This window comes from Hypanus sabinus, chromosome 20 (assembly GCF_030144855.1).
Source record: "Hypanus sabinus isolate sHypSab1 chromosome 20, sHypSab1.hap1, whole genome shotgun sequence".
Lineage (NCBI taxonomy): Eukaryota > Metazoa > Chordata > Chondrichthyes > Myliobatiformes > Dasyatidae > Hypanus > Hypanus sabinus.
The window spans coordinates 4477426-4495243 of record NC_082725.1 but is presented as its reverse complement, the minus strand read 5'-3'; the positions used below and the strand labels follow the sequence as shown (position 1 = coordinate 4495243).

Sequence of the window (17818 nt, the reverse complement as noted above, 5' to 3'; positions counted from 1 at the left end):
AGAATGTTTATCATGACGATTGCTGGGAATGTCTTTGGACAGATTATCTGTTGTAACTTTGACAGAAAGTCCAAATTAGCCACAAAGTAGTGGTTTCTGCTGAGTCCACAGTAGCTGATTGGGATACAAGGGACACTTAAGAGTGATTTGTGCTGATGTTATGACAAGTTTAGGAGTGAAAATAGGAAAGAACAAATAAAAGGCGAAGTATTGTACTAGATCTCCTGGGGAATCATTATTCTATATTCTTTCAGTTGACAGGTTTCCAAGTATTTTTCTATAAGAGCAATCAAAGATTCAAAGCTGAGTAAATACTTCACCTATATAACACACTCACACATACAAAGTACTGGAGGAAACCAGCAAATAGGGATCATCTATGGAGGAATAAACAGTTGATGTTTTGGGCTGAGTGTTTCAGCAGACATCAAATAATATCATCATATACCCAGTGGCCATTTTATTATGTACCTCCTGTACCTGATAAAGTGGGCACTAAATATGTGTTCTTGGTCTTCTGCTGCTGTAACCCATCTGCTTCAAGGTTTGATGTGTTGTGCATTCAGAGATGCTCTTCTGCACACCACTGTTATAACACGTGGTTATTTGAGCTACTGTCACCTTCCTGTCAACTTGAACCAGTCTGGCCATTCTCCCCTGACCTCTCTCAATAACAAGGGGTTTTTGCCTATAGAACTGCCACTCATTGACTGTTTTGTTGTGTTTTTCTCACCACCCTCTGTAAACTCTGGAGACTTGTATGTGCAAATCCCAGGAGATCAGCAGTTTCTGAGATAATCAAACCACCCTGTCTGGCACCAACAATCAGTCAATTAGATCACATTTCTTCTCCATTCTGATGTTTGGTCTGAACCTCTTGACCATGTCTGCATGCTTTTATGCATTGAGTTGCTGCCATAGGATTGGCTGATTAGATATCTATTTTATTGGGTACACCTGTACACCTCATTAAAGTGGCCACTGAGTGTAAATTGTATGCACAAGCAAGTCAGGTCTTAGAATTGCTTTCTGACAACTTGCCTGTTTCCCACAGAACCAAAGCGCTGATTATTGACCAACATTAACCAGCAGGTGTGCCTAATAAAAGTAGCCACTAAGTGTTTAAAAGTCTCAGGAGTACATACTGCATCTAGTTTTAGACAAGAAGATGTAATTTAAAAATAGTGAGTCACAATCTAGAATACACTGATTCTTGTTTTAATGTGCTCATGTAATAAAGGGAATATTTATTGCCTATTTCCTAATTGCCATTGGGTCATCCAGTCTGTTACTTGGTGTATACAATTAGAGTTGCAGTAGAGATGGTAGATTGGGGCTCCCTTATCAATAGGTTTTCTAGCAAGCCCTCAAATAACTTAACATTATGGAATATGATCTTCCATTCGCATCATTGGCTTTTCCTATATCAGTGGGATTAAGTTTAGGTCATTTTATAACAGAGCATAAAGTTTCTTGCTGTAATGAAACATTACTCTTCTACAGAATGGAAGAAACTCTAGGGTTGTCTGATCTTGGGGCGTTTTAGAATATTGAATAGTTGTCTCTCAACCTACGATGTTGTGCTGACCTCTTAACCTACTTTTAAAATTTACTAATTTATGTGGACTATGGTGTCAGAAGTAAAGGCAGATACATTAGGGACATTTAAGAGACTATGCACATGAAAGAAAAATGAAAGGCTATGTGTGAGGGAAGGGTTAGATTAATCTTGAAGCAGATCAAAAGGCTGGCACATCATGGGATGAACTCTTCTATGTACAGTTGGCCCTCCTTATCTGCGGGGGATTGGTTCCAAGACCCCCCGCGGATACCAAAAAATGCGGATGCTCAAGTTCCTTATTTAACCTGTCTCAGTGCGATGGTCTTTAGGACCCAGCGGAACCCCGGACTTTATTCAACCTGTCTCAGTGTGGTGGACATTAGGACCTGGCGGCGCAGCTCTAAATCCGCAGGGTTTCTGTTCATGAAAATCACGTGGAAATAATAAAGCGATTAGAAAAGCGTTAATCTACAGTTGGTCAACGATCTGAACAATTTTAATGGACCATGTGAAAGGCCCTGCCCCGATGAAAGCTACAATTATTACTAAGCAAAACTGTGGTTTAATTATTGAAGTACATATGTTTCTTAAGTGTTTTATATGCATAGAAAGGTAAAATATGTACTATATGCTAAGAAAAATGTTTGACTAACTGACGCTAAATAATACTGGATGTACCTGTTCCGACTTCAAATCCAACTTAAAGACGGACTCAGGAATGGAATTCATTCATAACCCGGGGACTGCCTGTACTTTTAAGATATTTCTAGATTACTTATAATACCTAATACAATGTAAATGCTATGTAAATAGTAGTTATACTGTATTGTTTAGGGAATAATGACAAGAAAAAGTAGTCTACATGCTCAAACAATGAGTGCTGGAGCAAGAACTTCCAGGTTTTCCTGATCCGCAGTTGGTTGAATCCGCGCATGCAGAACCCGTGGATAAGGAGGGCTGACTGTATATTCAAATCAGGCAATGGTTAACAGTCATATACAGAAGTGTTCGAATCTAACTATTAGATTGATTTTTAGAGTAGGTTAAAAGGTCAGCTTAACAGTATGAGCTTAAGGGCTTCTACTATGCTGTCTTCTAGAACATATTACCTGGTTTTTAAAAAGTAAGTTTTCAAGTGGTGTTTTTTAACTAAGTCAAGGACAAAGGAAAGATGAGTTTGCTGTTTTAATGGGTGCAATAATACAAGTGTACATCAAACTGTTCCACAGTCAAGAATTGCAAGTATCTCAAAATTTACAAGCATTTGAAAGTAAGTAAAGTGGATTCCGGTTATTTGGGACATATTAGGACCAGTACATTTTGGCCCAATTAAGCAGCTGCCCCAATTATCCAAATAGCTAAAAAGGTACAAAAAAGCACAAACTACTGTTTAACTAAGAAATAAGAACACTATCAATAATACTACTATAAAACTGAGTGTTAGTTTGTAATGGTTATCAACGGAGGAATTTGTCCAGTTTACATTGCTGCATTCTCTTGATTGACTATAAATGAACAAAATCAGCGCAGATACTTGTAAATAATGGACTGCCTTCATAATACCAATTGCATCCTCCAAATTTTCATTGAACAAGATGATTGTTGATACTTTTAGATTCTTCATAGTTTCTAACTTGAAGTAGTGAAATATTTTTAAAAATTTTCACTCCTGGCTGTTGCTGGCATTTCGAAGACAATGCTTGAAACTGCGGTGAGTAAAACAGTTCTGAATTGTTCTACTGTTTATTTCTCACCAACTACTGGTGAGAGAAATAACTGCTGTCTGGATACAAGCATGCTATTTAAAAACTGTCTGCTTTAAGCCAGTGCAGTGTCTAATGGCCACATAGTACACGTGACTGACACTACTGAGAAAATGTTCAGCCACAGTCCTGCCCCAATTAATCGGAATCCACTGTATTGATCAAACTACACAAATTTGAAGTGTCGTTCGGCAGCCTTTTTGAGAAAAGAAGATAATGAGGCAGGTGATAAAGCCAGTCATTGTAGTAATGCACAGTGATTGTGAACTTAACCTACTGCAGTGACAGCCCGGTTGCATGCACCTGACATGATCGACTTCAATACAAAAAAATCTGGCTCTAATTGCAACCTATGTGAAGAAATCAGATATAAATCTATCATGGAAGAGGGCACACTTATACAAACCTATGTAACAATAAAACTCTCTACGTATATACTGTGAACATTCTTTACATTGTAGAGATTCAAACATTGTAAAAACAACCAGGTGTCAAATTTCTTCAAGTCTTCAAGGAACAGAAGGATATTTTTACACAAAAGATTTTTTAAAAAAGAGCAGGCCTTAAAATAAAGTCAGGAGGGGATCTGGGTTGTTGCAGGTGGAGTGTGCTTTCCCAGAGTCCAGGAGTTACTGCTGTCTACCCTATGTGGCATATCTCTTGGTCCACTGCCTGGCTATTCGATCATGTTCCGCTCTGTTGGTCAGGTATTGAGTTGCTATGCTTCCAACAAGAGGGTCCGCTGTAGAACAAAAGCACATGGGTCAGTTATTTAAACCACAGTAATAATCTTACACTGTAGGGGGAGTGGTGGGGGAGGGTAGGGGGGGAGGAGGTGAGTGGGGGGAGAGGGACGGGGGATTTGAGGTGAGGGATAGGAGGAGGAGGGGAGGGAGAAAAAATCTGGTGGATTCTGATAAGAGCTTGAGGGTGATGTTCAAGGAGACCCAAGAACCATATCTACTTGGAAATTCACCCCATCTTAACACAACTCATGCCACGTATCAAAAATACATAGTGTCCCAATTCAACACTACATTAAATTCCATGCTATCTCATTCTGAGGAGCCTGCCTATTCTTTGCGATTTACTGTTGTAGTTACTCGTTAATCTTGCCAGTTCTTCGAGACAGAGATCAAATCACTGTACAGTTACAGTGATCTCATCTTGTGATACGAAGGACAGGTTACCCGGGCCCAAGTATTATTGATCTTTCATTTTGGCTACACAACTCCTGCTGCTCAAGATTTGATGAAATAAATAATAGAGGATTATCAAAAGGTATGAAATACTGCCTGAGATCAGGTGCATCACAAAGAAAGATACTGGTACAAATGTTATTATTCTGAAGGACTATTCAAACATGGTGGACTAAGATTTCTGATAGCACATGCTCCAGAACTTGACATCCTTTCTTTCTGAAGTTGCACTGGCAGTAAGATGATGGGTGTGTTGGGTTGATATCAAACCACAGGAGAAATGTCTTGACAAATATAGGAATGAGCAGCACTAAGGAGAAAATGTACTGTAGATAATCTTATGTAGAACAGTACAGGCCCTTTAGCCCACAATGTTGGAACCAACCCTTTAAACTACTTCAAGATCAACCCCTCCCCCCACAAAGCCCTCCATTTTTCTTTCATCCGTGCCCAAGAGTCCTTTTAATGTCCCTAATGTATCTGCCTCGACCATCATGCAATTGCCTCTCTCTCTATACACCCACATACACACAAATAAATAAACCTCGTTCTGAACCATCTATATGTGAACAATGAGAAGAAAATTGTGTTTCATTTTCCACTGTATTGGTTGGGGTAGGGAGGTATATTGGGAATTAATGATAGACCTATTTTTGGATGCACTAGTCCCATCCCAACCTGGAAATCTGTGGCAGGCCAGGAATGTTTCGTTTGGCAAACATTTACTGGGCCTGAAATTGATCATCATTGAGTTTCTTATTATTATTACGTATTGCAATGTACTGCTGCCAAAAATCAACTTTGAACATTGACAAAGCTGACCTATCAGAATCAGTTTTAATATCAGAGTAATTTATTTACATAACTATAAATATGTATTGGTTAATGTGCAGAGTTATTTAAATCTCAGCACAAAGCCTTTTCTTCTGCACTTCTATTCATCTGTTTGGAAATTACATTCCTCTTTCTATTAACAAGGCATTTAGTTTCTGCGCAACTGAGCAACCTTGAAATAATGAGAAACAAATTGTTCTCTCTTATTATTCCATTGCAACAAGATAGGACTGTGTTTACACAATACAGAGGTACTATATGTCCTTTTCTGTTACGTCATGACGCTGAAAAACTAATTCACAACTTTATATCCAATAGTCTAGATTTCTGCAACGCACTTCTTACTGGCCTTCCAGAACAATCTATTGACAAACTTCAACTCATTCAGAATGCCGCAGAACTGTTAACTAAAACCAGGATGAGGAAGCATATCATCACTCTCATCCTAGCCACTTTGCATTGGTTCTCTATATCTTTTAGAATTGATTTTAAAGCTCTCTTACTTATTTTCAAAGCTTTTTATGGTTGGGGACTAGAGTGCATCGCAGAATTGTGTTTGTTTTATGGTCCTGCTCAAGCTCTCTGATCTTCTTCAGCATGTCTCTTAAACTTAAACAATCTTTAAAAGCTAATTGGCAGATCAGCCTTTTCTGAATTACACTCCGAAACTGTGGAACTCAAAACCTAAAACTATAACGGTTGCAAAATCAGTTGACACTTTTAAACAACAGCTCAACACCTATTTATTTGTTTTTAACTAACTTTAAAACCTTCCTTTAACTAACATCTTTTGTCTTTTAGTTTCGTGTTTACACCTTACATTGTAAAGCACTACGAACTACAGAGTCTGTCTAAAAAGTGCTCGATAAATAAATTATTTTGGCTAAAGATTCTGTAATATGGGAAAAATGCTAACATTTAAAAACAATAATTTTGCTGAGCATCTATGGAAAAGAGTACAGTTGGCATTTCAGGCTGAAATATAAGGTGTTGCTCCTCCAACCTGAGTGTGGTCTCATCGCGACAGTAGAAGAGGCCATGTACTGGCATGTCCGAATGGGTATAGGAAGTGGAATTAAAATAGATGGCCACTGGGAGGTACTGCTTTTCTCTGGCAGACGGAATGTAGTTGCTCGGTGAAGCTGTCTCCCAATCTAGACTGGGTCTCAGAGATATACAGACCACTCTGGGTACAGTAATGAAGGAGGAGGTGTATGTGTAAGTTCCACAAACCTGTATGTCCATGTAGACCCACTGATTCTGTTTGTTCCTGCCTCACTGAACTTGTATCTGCATATCTTGACTCAGTTTTATTTATACTTACATGGGTCCCAGCTATGGCTGCATTTTTGTCAGCTACATGAAAAGTCTGTTTCAAGCCTACACTGGTGTCACTCCCCAACTTTTCCTATACTACACTGAGGACTGCATTAATGCTGCTTCCTGCACCCTTGCAGGGCTCGTCGACTTCCTTCAACTTTGCCTTCAACTTCCACCCTGCCCTCAAATTTACTTGGACCTCCCTCTCCTTTCTTGATCTCTCTGTATCTCTGGAGACAGCTTCACTATTGATGTCTATTATAAACCCACTGACTCTCACAGCTATCTGGACTATACTTCCTACTGTTACTTGTAAAAATGCTATCTTCTCTCAGTTCCTCCATCTCCACTACACCTGCTCTCTCAGGATGTGGCTATTAATTTGAGAACTAAGATGTCCTCTTTCTTCATCAAAGATAGGGGCTTCCCTTTCTCCATCATCAAAGCTGCCCTAACTGCATTGCTTCCATTTTGTGCATGTCTGCCCTCACCCCATCCTCCTGCTATCCCACCAGGGATAGGATTCCCCTTGCCTCAACTACCACCCCACCAGCCTCTGCGTCCAGCACATAATTCTCTGTAACTTCCGCCATCTCCAACAGGATTCCACCACCAAGCACATCTTTCTCTCCCCACCACTTTTGCTTTCTACAGGGATCGCTCCCTAGGCAACTCCCTTGTCCATTCATTCCTCCCTCCTCGCAATTACCTTTGCAATTGGAACAAGTGCTACACCTGCCTCTACACCTCCTCCCTCATTACCATTCAGGGCCCTAAAAAGTCCTTCCAGGTGAGGCAAAACTTCACCTGTTGGGGTCATCTACTGTCGGTGCTCCTGGTGTGGCCTCCTGTATGTTGGTGAGACCCAACGTAGACTGGGAGACCACTTCGCTGAGATGCTGCCTGGCCTGCTGAATTCCCCTAGCATGGTGTGTGTGTGTTGGTTGGTTTAAAGTGGGATCTCCCAGTGGCCACCCATTTTAATCCCACTTCCCATTTCTATTCCAACATATCAGTCCATGGCCCCCTCTACTGTCGCGATGTGGCCACACTCAGGTTCGAAGAGCAATACCTTATATTCTGTCTGGGTAGCCTCTAACCTGATGGCATGAACACTGATTCCTTGAACTTCCGGTAATGCCCCCTCCCCCCTCACCATTCCCGCTTTCCTTTTCTCACCTTATATCCTAACTTTCCTCTGGTTCTCCTCTGCCTTTTCTTCTTTCCATGGCCTTTGATTCTCTCTTATGAAATTCCTCCTTCTCCAGTCCTGTATCTCTTTCACTTACCAACTTCCCAGCTCTTTATATCATCCCTTCCCCTCCAGTTTCACCTGTGTTTCTTCCTCCCCTTCCCCCACCTTCTAACTCTGACTCCTCATTTTTTTCTTCAATCCTGCTGAAGGGTCTCCGCCCAAAATGTCGACTACTATTTTCCATGGATACTGCCTGGTCTGTTGAGTTCCTCCAGCAATGTGTGAGTGTTGGTTAGCTTTATAAAGTTTCCCAGCATCTGTGAGATATGAGTGTTAAAAGTGCTGGTGATGGGTACATTGCACTGGGCTACAGTACTAGAAATGGAGAACCATGGCCTTTTCATCTTCTCTAGGTTCCCTAATAAGCTTAAATTTTATGGACAGCCGGCACAGTAAACCTCAAGAGGGTTAATTAGCTGTCACTCTAGTCGTGACACTGTTCCAGTGAAGCTTGTTGAAATGGAGACTCACCAGATTAGAACTATTATTTTTTATTTAATATTAAATGTCAGGCAAATATGAACTCTTAACTTAATGACAAATTAGTTCCTTTTCACATTTATGAATGTACAAAATAAATGAAGGAAGCTATATAGTACAATCAGCCACAGAATTAAATTAATTCTGAATTGATATTTTGGATTAGGGTTTTATCTATATTATAGAAATGGAAATGTTTATAATGGAGTACAGTACTTATTGAATTTTTAAAATCCATTCATGACATGTTAATGTCAATGGAAAGTTTATTCTTTAATATGGAATTCCAAACCATTTTCCTGAACTGTACTCTATCAGACTGTTTGTCCCACTCCCATCAAGGAGGAGGCTATATAGCATCAACACCAGGACCAAAAACAGTTACTTTTCCCAAACAGTGAGGCTAATCAACACCTCCAGCCACTAACACCCTACCCTCAACCACCACTACTTTATCGTTTTCTGTCAGAGATCTTATGTACAGACACTCCTGTGCCTGGTGTCACTTCATGGAGATACAATCAATGCATACAAGCTAACTTATGTGTTTTTATTACAACATTGAACATAGAAAATCTACAGCACGTTATAGGCCCTTCGGCCCACAAAGTTGTGCTGACCATATAACCTACTCTTGAAGCTGCCTAGAATTTCCGAACCGCATAGCCCTCTACTTTTCTTCTAAGCTCCACGTACCCATCTAAGAGTCTCTTAAAAGACCCTATTTTAACCATCTCTACCACCTTAGCTGGCATTCCATGCACCCACCACTCTCTGTGTGAAAGACTTATTTCCAACATGCCCCTTGTACCTATTTCAAAACACCTTAAAACTAAGCCCCCTTGTGTTAGCCATTTCAACCCTGGGAAACAGCCACTGGCTATCCACATGATCAATGCCTCTCATTATCTTATACACCTCTATCATGTCACCTCTCATCCTCCGTCGCTCCAAGGAGAAAAGGCCAAGTTCACTCAACCTATTCTCAGAAAGCATGTTATCCAATCCAGACAACATCTTCATAAATCTCCTCTGCACTCTCTCTATAATATCCACATCCTTCCTGTAGTGAGGTGACCAGAACTGAACACAGTACTCCAAGTGGGGTCTGACAAAGGTTTTATATAGCTGTAACATTACCTCGTGGCACTTGATCACAATCCCATGGTTGATGAAGGCCAACACACCATTCACCGCCTTAACAACCTTGTCAACCTATGCAGCAGCTTTGAATGTCCTATGGACATGGACTCCAAGATCTTGCTAATCCTCCATAGTACCAAGATTCTTACCATTAATATTATATTCTGTCTTCAATTTTGACTTTCTGAAATGAAACACTTCTCACTTATCTGGGTTGAACTTCATCTGTGACTTCTCACCCCAGTTATGCATCCAATCGATGTCTCGCTGTAACCTCTGACAATCCTCTAGACTATGCAAAACACCCCCAACTTTTATATAATCAGCAAACTTACTAACCCTTCTACTTCCTCATCCAAGTCATTTATAAAAATCAGAATCCCAGAACAGATCCTTATGGAACACCACTGGTCACCATCCTCCATGCAAGATACGAACCATCCACAACCACCCTTTGCCTTCTGTGGTCAAGCCAATTCTGGGTTCACAAAGCAATGTCTCCTTGGATCCCATGCTCCTTACTTTCGGAATGAGCCTTGCATGGGGAACCTTTATTAAATGCCTTACTGAAACCTAAATACACTACATCCACTTCAACCTTCAATGTGTTTTGTTACATCCTCAAAGAATTCAATCAGGTACATACGGCATGACTTGCCCTTGACAAAGCCATGCTGTCTATCCCTAATCAGATTATGTCCCTCCAAATGCTCATAAATCCTGCCTCTCAGCATCTTTTCGAACAACTTGGCCACCACTGAACATTTGCCACATTTCCGCTATGCATTTCCCTGAGAGCATATGCTCCCAATTTATCTTCCCAAGTTCCTGCATAATAGCATAATTTTCCCCCCATCCCAATTAAATGCTTTCCCAAATTGTCTGCTCCTATCTCTCTCCAGCACTATGGTTAAGGAAATAGAGTTGTGATCACCATTTCCAAAATGCTCACCCACCGAAGATCTGACACCTGACCAGGTTCATTTCCCAATACCAGATCAAGTACAGCCTCTCCTCTAGTCGGCTTATCTACATATTGCACCAGGTAATCTTCCTGAACACACCTAACAATCTCCACCCCATTAAACCCCTTGCTCTAAGGAGATGCCAGTCAATGTAGGATAAGTTAAAATCACCCATCATAACAACCCTATTATTATTGCACCATTCCAGAATTTGCCTCCCTATCTACTCCTTAATGCCTCTGTTACTATTGGGGAAGGAGGGTCTATAAAAACACCCAGTAGAGTTATTGCCCCCTTCCTGTTTCTGACTTCCTCCCACAATGACTCAGTGGACAATCCCTCCATGACTGCCTCTTTTTCTGCAGCCGTGATACTATACCTTATTAGCACTGCCACTCCACCACCTCTTTTGCCTCCCTACCTGTCTTTTTTGAAACATCTAAAGCCTGGCAAACAGCAGTCATTCCTGCCCCTGAGTCATCCAAGTCTCTGTAATGGCCACAACATCATAGTTCCACATATTGATGCAAGTTCTAAGTCCATCCACCTTGCTCAAGATACTATGCGCATTAAAATAGACACATTTCAAACCATCTGGCCATGTGCTTTTTTGCTCTATCATCTGCCTGTCCTTTCTCATAAACTCCCTCAAGCTGTCACGATTTCTGCACCAACAGTCTCATCCTTTGCCTCTTCACTTCGGTTCCCAACCCCCTGCAAATCTAGTTTAAACGCTCCCCAATAGCATTAGCAAACCTCCCCGCCAGGATATTTGTTCCCCTCCAGTTATTGTTGTGTAGTTTATCTTCACGGTGCATAATGAGCATATACAGTTTATCTTGTATGGTTTTTTTGCGCTGCATTGTATCTCGAGTAACAATTATTTAATTCTCCTTTATACTTGATCAGAAATGATATTAAACTTGAATCTGTTAAATTTATTCTCCATGTCATTGAATAATAAATTTTAGACCTTTGTTCAACCTGGTGACAATTATAGGAACAATGGTACATTTTCAAGTCTGAATCTGAATCAGATCAGGTTTAATAAGTCAGTTCTTCTAATGTCCCTGTCTTTAACAGGTGTTGGAAAGACTTTGCCAAGTTTGTTGGGAAGGGTTTGTTTTGTTGTGTGTGATTCTGGTGCCAATATCAATGTAGGATGGGCAGTCTGCTTTTAGTCTTATTATCTCTGACATAACTGTTTAGTACAACTGAATGACTTAAGGAATTTTAGTAAACAATTAATTATATGACTGTGGACTGGATCACTTTTGGGCCAGTTCTGTTTAATACAACAGATTACCACAGTCCAGTAGTTCCATTACCAAATCCTTCTTTTCATTCCAGACTATTTAATTACTGTATTGTGGCAACCCACTTTCTGCGCAGGCGAACCGGCTCACAAATAGCTAGCGCACGGGGGGAGACTTTGGTAATGTACCTCTGATGTTACTTCCGCCCAGAGAGGGCGGGCGCTAGGGATAAAATGCCAGCGTCGCGAAGTTTGAATAAACTAGTCTCGAAATGACTTGTGACTGCCTGTCGTTATTTCAGTGCTCTGTGTAGTACATCGCTACATTGGTGACCCCGACGGTCCAAACGGGATTTGGACCAAAGATGACCGACTCTTCATCTGTTCACGCAGTTTCGCTAAAACTGCCGACTTTCTGGATGCTGCAACCACGCGTGTGGCTTAGCCAAGCAGAAGCCCAGTTCCACATTCGGCAGGTATCCTCTGATTCCACGTGTTACTACCATGTGGTGAGTGCCCTTGACCAGGAGACGGCCGCCCAGGTTGCGGATTTCATACAGTCGCCCCCGGAAGAAGGCAAATATGAAACATTCAAAGTGCTGCTCATTGAGACCTTTGGCCTCTCACGATGTGAGCAGGGTACCCGCCTGCTTCACCTGGACGGTTTGGGAGACAGGCTGCCATCAGCGCTGATGAACGAGATGCTTGCCCTGGCTGACAGACACAAGCCCTGCCTCATGTCAGAGCAAGCGTTCCTAGAGCGACTGCCAAAGGACATACATCTGCTGCTGGCTGACGCAGATTTCAGCAACCCCCGGAAGGTGGTGGCCCGGGCAAACGTGCTGTGGAAAGCCAAGAGGGAGAACGTGGCATCCATCGGTCAGATTACCAGGCCATGCGCCCAACAGCGGACCAGACCAGGCCCCGCAGGGGGGCGCACACAACATGGAGGCAGGAGTGAGGAGGCCAGTGAGCAGTGGTGTTTCTACCACCAGCGGTGGGGCACAAAAGCCCGCCGTTGTCACCCGCCCTGCAAGGACCAGGGCCAGCAGCTGCTAATGATTATGGTGGCTGGCCACCAGGACAGCCTCTTGTACGTCTGGGACAAACAGTTGGGACGCCGCTTCTTGGTCGACACCAGAGCGGAGATCAGCGTCTTGCCCCCGACGGGGTACGACACCTGCAACAGGAAGCCAGGATCCACCCTGAGGGCCGCAAACAGCAGCACGATACGGACCTATGGCACCCGCACAGTTCAGCTGTAGTTCGGCGCCAGCCGGTTCACGTGGGACTTCACACAGGCCGCCGTGGCCCAACCACTCCTGGGGGCAGGCTTCTTGTGAGCTCACAGCCTGCTGGTCGACTTGCAAGGGAAAAGACTGGTACATGCCGAGACTTTCCAGACGTTCTCCCTGGGTGAAGCCAAGTTGCCAGCCCCACACCTGGACTCCATCACGCTGTAGGACAATGAATTCACCAGAATCCTGGTGGACTTTCCATCGATTTTGGCACCGCAGTTCACGGCAGCCATGCCCAGACATGGGGTACAGCACCACATTCCGACTCAGGGACCACCCCTCCATGTCCGCGCACGAAGGCTCCCCCCCCCCCACCCCGGAAAAGCTCCGCCTGGCGAAGGAGGAGTTCAAGAGGATGGAGGAATTGGGGATCGTACGGAGGTCTGACAGCCCATGGGCCTCCCCCCTGCACATGGTGCCCAAAGCAGCCGGGGGTTGGAGACCATGTGGCGACTACCGCAGACTGAACGAGGCTACCACTCCAGACTGCTACCCCGTGCCGCACATACAGGACTTTTCAGCAAACCTGCACGGGGCAAGAATCTTTTCCAAAGTAGACCTCGTCTGGGGATACCATCAAATCCTGGTGCACCCTGAAGACATCCCCAAAACAGCACTCATCACCCCGTTTGGCCTGTTCGAGTTCCTCCGAATGCCATTCGGCCTGAAGAATGCCGCACAGACGTTCCAGCGGCTAATGGACGCGGTGGGACGCGACCTGGACTTTGCATTCAACTATTTGGACGACATCCTTATAGCCAGCAGTTGTCGTCAGGAGCATCTGTCCCACCTCCGCCAGCTCTACTCCTGCTGAGTGATTTCGGCCTCACGATTAACCTGGCCAAATGCCAGTTCGGTCTCGATACCATCGACTTCCTGGGCCACAGGATTACCAAAGACGGGGCAACACCTCTGTCCGCCAAGGTAGACGCGATCCACCACTTTGCTTGGCCCAACACGGTCAAAGGCCTGCAGGAGTTCGTTGGTATGGTGAACTTCTACCACCGTTTCCTCCACTTAGCAGCCCGTATCATGCGCCCTTTGTACACCCTGATGTCGGGCAAAGGCAAGGACATTACTTGGATGAGGAGGCCGCGGCTGCTTTTGTTAAAGCCAAGGAAGCCTTGGCAGATGCTGCGATGCTGGTGCACCCCAGAACGGACGTTCCGACTGCACTCACGGTGGACGCATCCAACACAGCAGTCGGTGGGGTGCTGGAGCAGCTCATCGAGGGGTGCTGGCAACCCCTGGCATTCTTCAGCAAGCACCTACAACCAGCCGAACTCAAGTACAGTGCTTTCAACCAGGAGCTGTTGGCACTGTATCTGGCAATCCGTCATTTCAGGTACTTCTTAGAAGGCAGGCCGTTCACCGTGTTCACGGACCACAAACCGTTGACCTTCGCGTTCACGAAAGTGTCTGATCCCTGGTCGGCTTGCCAGCAGCGACATCTGTCCTACATCTCCGAGTACACGATGGACATCCAGCATGTCTCGGGAAAGGACAACATCATGGCAGACGCACTCTCCAGACCAGCAGTCCAGGCCCTGTCTCTGGGGGTGGACTAGGCAGCACTGGCGGAGGCGCAGCAGGCAGATGACAAGATGTCCAGCTACAGGACCACAGTCACGGGTTTGCAGCTGCAGGACTTTCTCGTAGGCCCAGGTGATAGGACCCTCCTGTGCAACGTGGCTACCGGCCAACCTCGCCCCATCGTCCCGGCAGTCTGGAGTCGGCGACTTTTCGACTCCATACATGGTCTGGCGCACCCATCTATCAGGACAGCTGGTCTCCAGCAAGTTTGCGTGGCATGGACTTTGCAAGCAGCTCAGTGAATGGGCTAGAACGTGCGCGCAGTGCCAAACAGCCAAGGTGCAGCGGCACACTAAAGCCCCACCGCAGCAGCTCAAACCCACCCGCTGGAGGTTCGACCACATTCATGTAGATATCGTGGGCCCCCTACCAGTGTCCCGAGGAGGGCGGTACCTCCTAACTATGGGAGACCGGTTCACGAGGTGGCCAGAGGCGGTCCCGCCCACCGACACATCTGCCGATTCCTGCACCTGAGCACTGATCACAACCTGGGTAGCACGCTTCGAGGTACCAGCCCACATTACCTCTGACAGAGGCGCCCAGTTCGCCTCCAGCCTGTGGTCGGCTATGGCCAGCCTGTTGGGAACGCAGCTACACCACACAACTGCCTACCACCCACACTCGAACGGACTGGTGGAACGCTTCCACCGTCACTTGAAGTTGGCTCTCATGGCCCGCCTGAGAGGACCTAACTGGGTGGACGAGCATCCCTGGGTCCTGCTTGGAATTCGTACAGCGCCCAAAGAGGATCTGTACGCCTCGTCAGCCGAGTTGGTGTACGGTGCACCCCTGGCCGTCCCGGGAGAGTTCGTACCAGCCCCAAGGGGGCAAGAGGAAGAACCCGCAGCAGTCCTGGACAGGCTATGCGAAAGGCTCAGCAACCTGGCCCCCGTACCAACTTCACAGCACAGACGGACCCCAACTCATGTACCCAAAGACCTGCAGAACTGTAAGTTTGTGTTTGTACGAAGGGGCGGACACCGGGCACCGCTACAGCGGCCGTAGAAGGGGCCGTTCAAGATGATCAGCAACAACCGGTCCACGTATGTTCTGGACATTGGGGCGAGAGAGGAGGTTTTCACGGTGGACCGACTCAAACCAGCCCATGTGGACTTGGCGCAGCCGGTCGAAGTTCAGGCACCGTGGCGCAGAGGCAGACCTCCCAAACAGAGGCTGATCAAGACTGTGGACATTGGGGGGTGTATCGCCGGTTCTGGGTGGGGGGGGGGGGTTATGTGGCGACCCACTTTCTGTGCAGGCGAACTGGCTCACAAATAGCCAGCGCGCGGGGAGAGACTTTGGTAATGCACCTCTGACGTAAGTTCCGCCTGGAGAGGGCGGGCGCTAGGGATTAAATGCCAGCGCCGTGAAGTTTGAGTAAACTAGTCTTGAAACGACTTACCGAATGCGTGTCGTTATTTCAGCGCTGTGTGTAGCACATCACTACAATATCTGAGTTTAAAGGAAAGGTGGGATTAGCTCAGGAAGGTGCCTCAGTCGGCATGGCTTGTTTGGGCCAAACAGACTAATTCTATAACTCCATGCCTGAACTGCTGTTTTGGGATTTGAAAGGCTCAAGATTATAGGTTCAGTCCAGCGAAACAACCAGAACATTTTTTATTCCCTTTTTATTTCATACAGTATGGATCAGGCCTTGCTGCTCAGCAACCCACCTTATTAAGCCCAGCCTAATGACAGGACATTTTACAATGAACAAATAACCTACTAACTGGTACCTCTTTGGACTGTGGCAGGAAACTAGAGCACATGGAGGAAACCCACACGCACGTGGGAAGAACCTACAAACTTCTTACAGAGGACGCCAGAATTGAACTCTGAACTCAGACGCCGTGAGCTGTAACAGCGCCACACTAACCACTGTACTACCATGGTGCCCATCTTAACCTAGTTCTAATGAAACTAATAGAACCACTGAATACAAGTAATTATAATTGAAATACAAAGGCATTTATTGGACGTCTGAAAAAGAAAGATCAGAAATTGAAGATGTATAGGTTCACATCTAAATGTGTTTTGCCAGGGTTAGTTTATACGGTATATGGTTAATCTACAGTAGGTAGCAAAAATTGTGTGAATATTTTGACGGGACATGTTGTGAACCTCTTGCAAAGGAAATGGCTGAGGAGAATTAGACAGCATTAAATGTCATATTCTAATCACTGATCCAGCCATGTGTAATGCAAGGTCACTTTAATTTCTTTACATAGAGATTCTTAACTTCACTTCAATTATCAGATAACTTCTTAAAAGTAAACATTTAAAATTAAAGTTTATGACAAAATAAGTTGTGTGAAATCAGCCTGAATCGTCTAATTGCCAGTATTTAAAGAAACTGAAGACTTTACTGGTGGATGCGGGTTCAATTTCAACATTTAGGAGAAATTTGGATAGGTACATGGATGGGAGGGGTGTGGAGCAGCAAGGTCCAGCTGCAAGAAGATGGGACTAGGCAGGTTAATAGTTTAGCATGGACTAGATGGGCTGACAGGCCTGCTTCTGTGCTATGGTGTTCTATGACTCTAAGACTATGGAGTTACCATTTTTTTTGAAAATCATCTATCTTCATGGAGCATTTTCTATTTCAATGCACTTTGAATCTTTCTAAAAACTGATAGTTTAAGGTTTATTGATTGTGCATTCAGTCGTGTTTCGATTTAGAAAGACCCTCTTTGATTTGATTTTGTTTTAAATCATATGACATAACATAGAGGTTATTTATGCAGAGTATGATAAATCAAATTTCTTGACTCATAAAATATCAGGAAAGCCAAAGATATACAATAAAGTTGCTCTAAAGATAGTGGAAATCCATGAATTGCTACAGCACAAAAACTCATTTTTATTTAGCATTTGCAGATTTTTCCTTTTTAAAAATATAAAGCCAAAGTTTAAAATGATGTAATTGCTCTTACCGGGGTTGCAGTCTGTGAGAAGTGAACAGATTGACAGAAGGACCTTGGAGATGGTGAGTGCTGGGCTCCAGTTATCCTTCAGAATATCCAGACAGATCACCCCCTGACTGTTGATATTGCAATGGTAGATCCTTGTCCGGAATGTCACCTGTCAAATTGAGGTGAAGTAAGGTTTCACAGGAAGTGTTTAACTGCTTACAACTATAAACTAATTTCAAT

The 17818-nt window shown here is 44.3% G+C and overlaps 1 protein-coding gene across 3 annotated transcripts in view; it reads right to left on the bottom strand.

Moving 5' to 3' along the window:
- Window positions 1-2733: 2733 nt before the first annotated feature.
- The window catches only part of ube2e2 (ubiquitin-conjugating enzyme E2E 2), a 180037-nt gene continuing 164952 nt past the window's right edge, over window positions 2734-17818 (bottom strand). For all 3 annotated transcript variants that reach the window (XM_059944968.1, XM_059944969.1, XM_059944967.1), the window contains 2 exons: window positions 17600-17747; window positions 2734-4066 (listed from right to left, as the gene is read on the bottom strand). In XM_059944968.1, coding sequence (XP_059800951.1) covers window positions 3969-4066; window positions 17600-17747 — 246 coding nt within the window. In that variant the 3' untranslated portion in view covers window positions 2734-3968. The remainder of the gene's footprint in view (window positions 4067-17599; window positions 17748-17818) is intronic.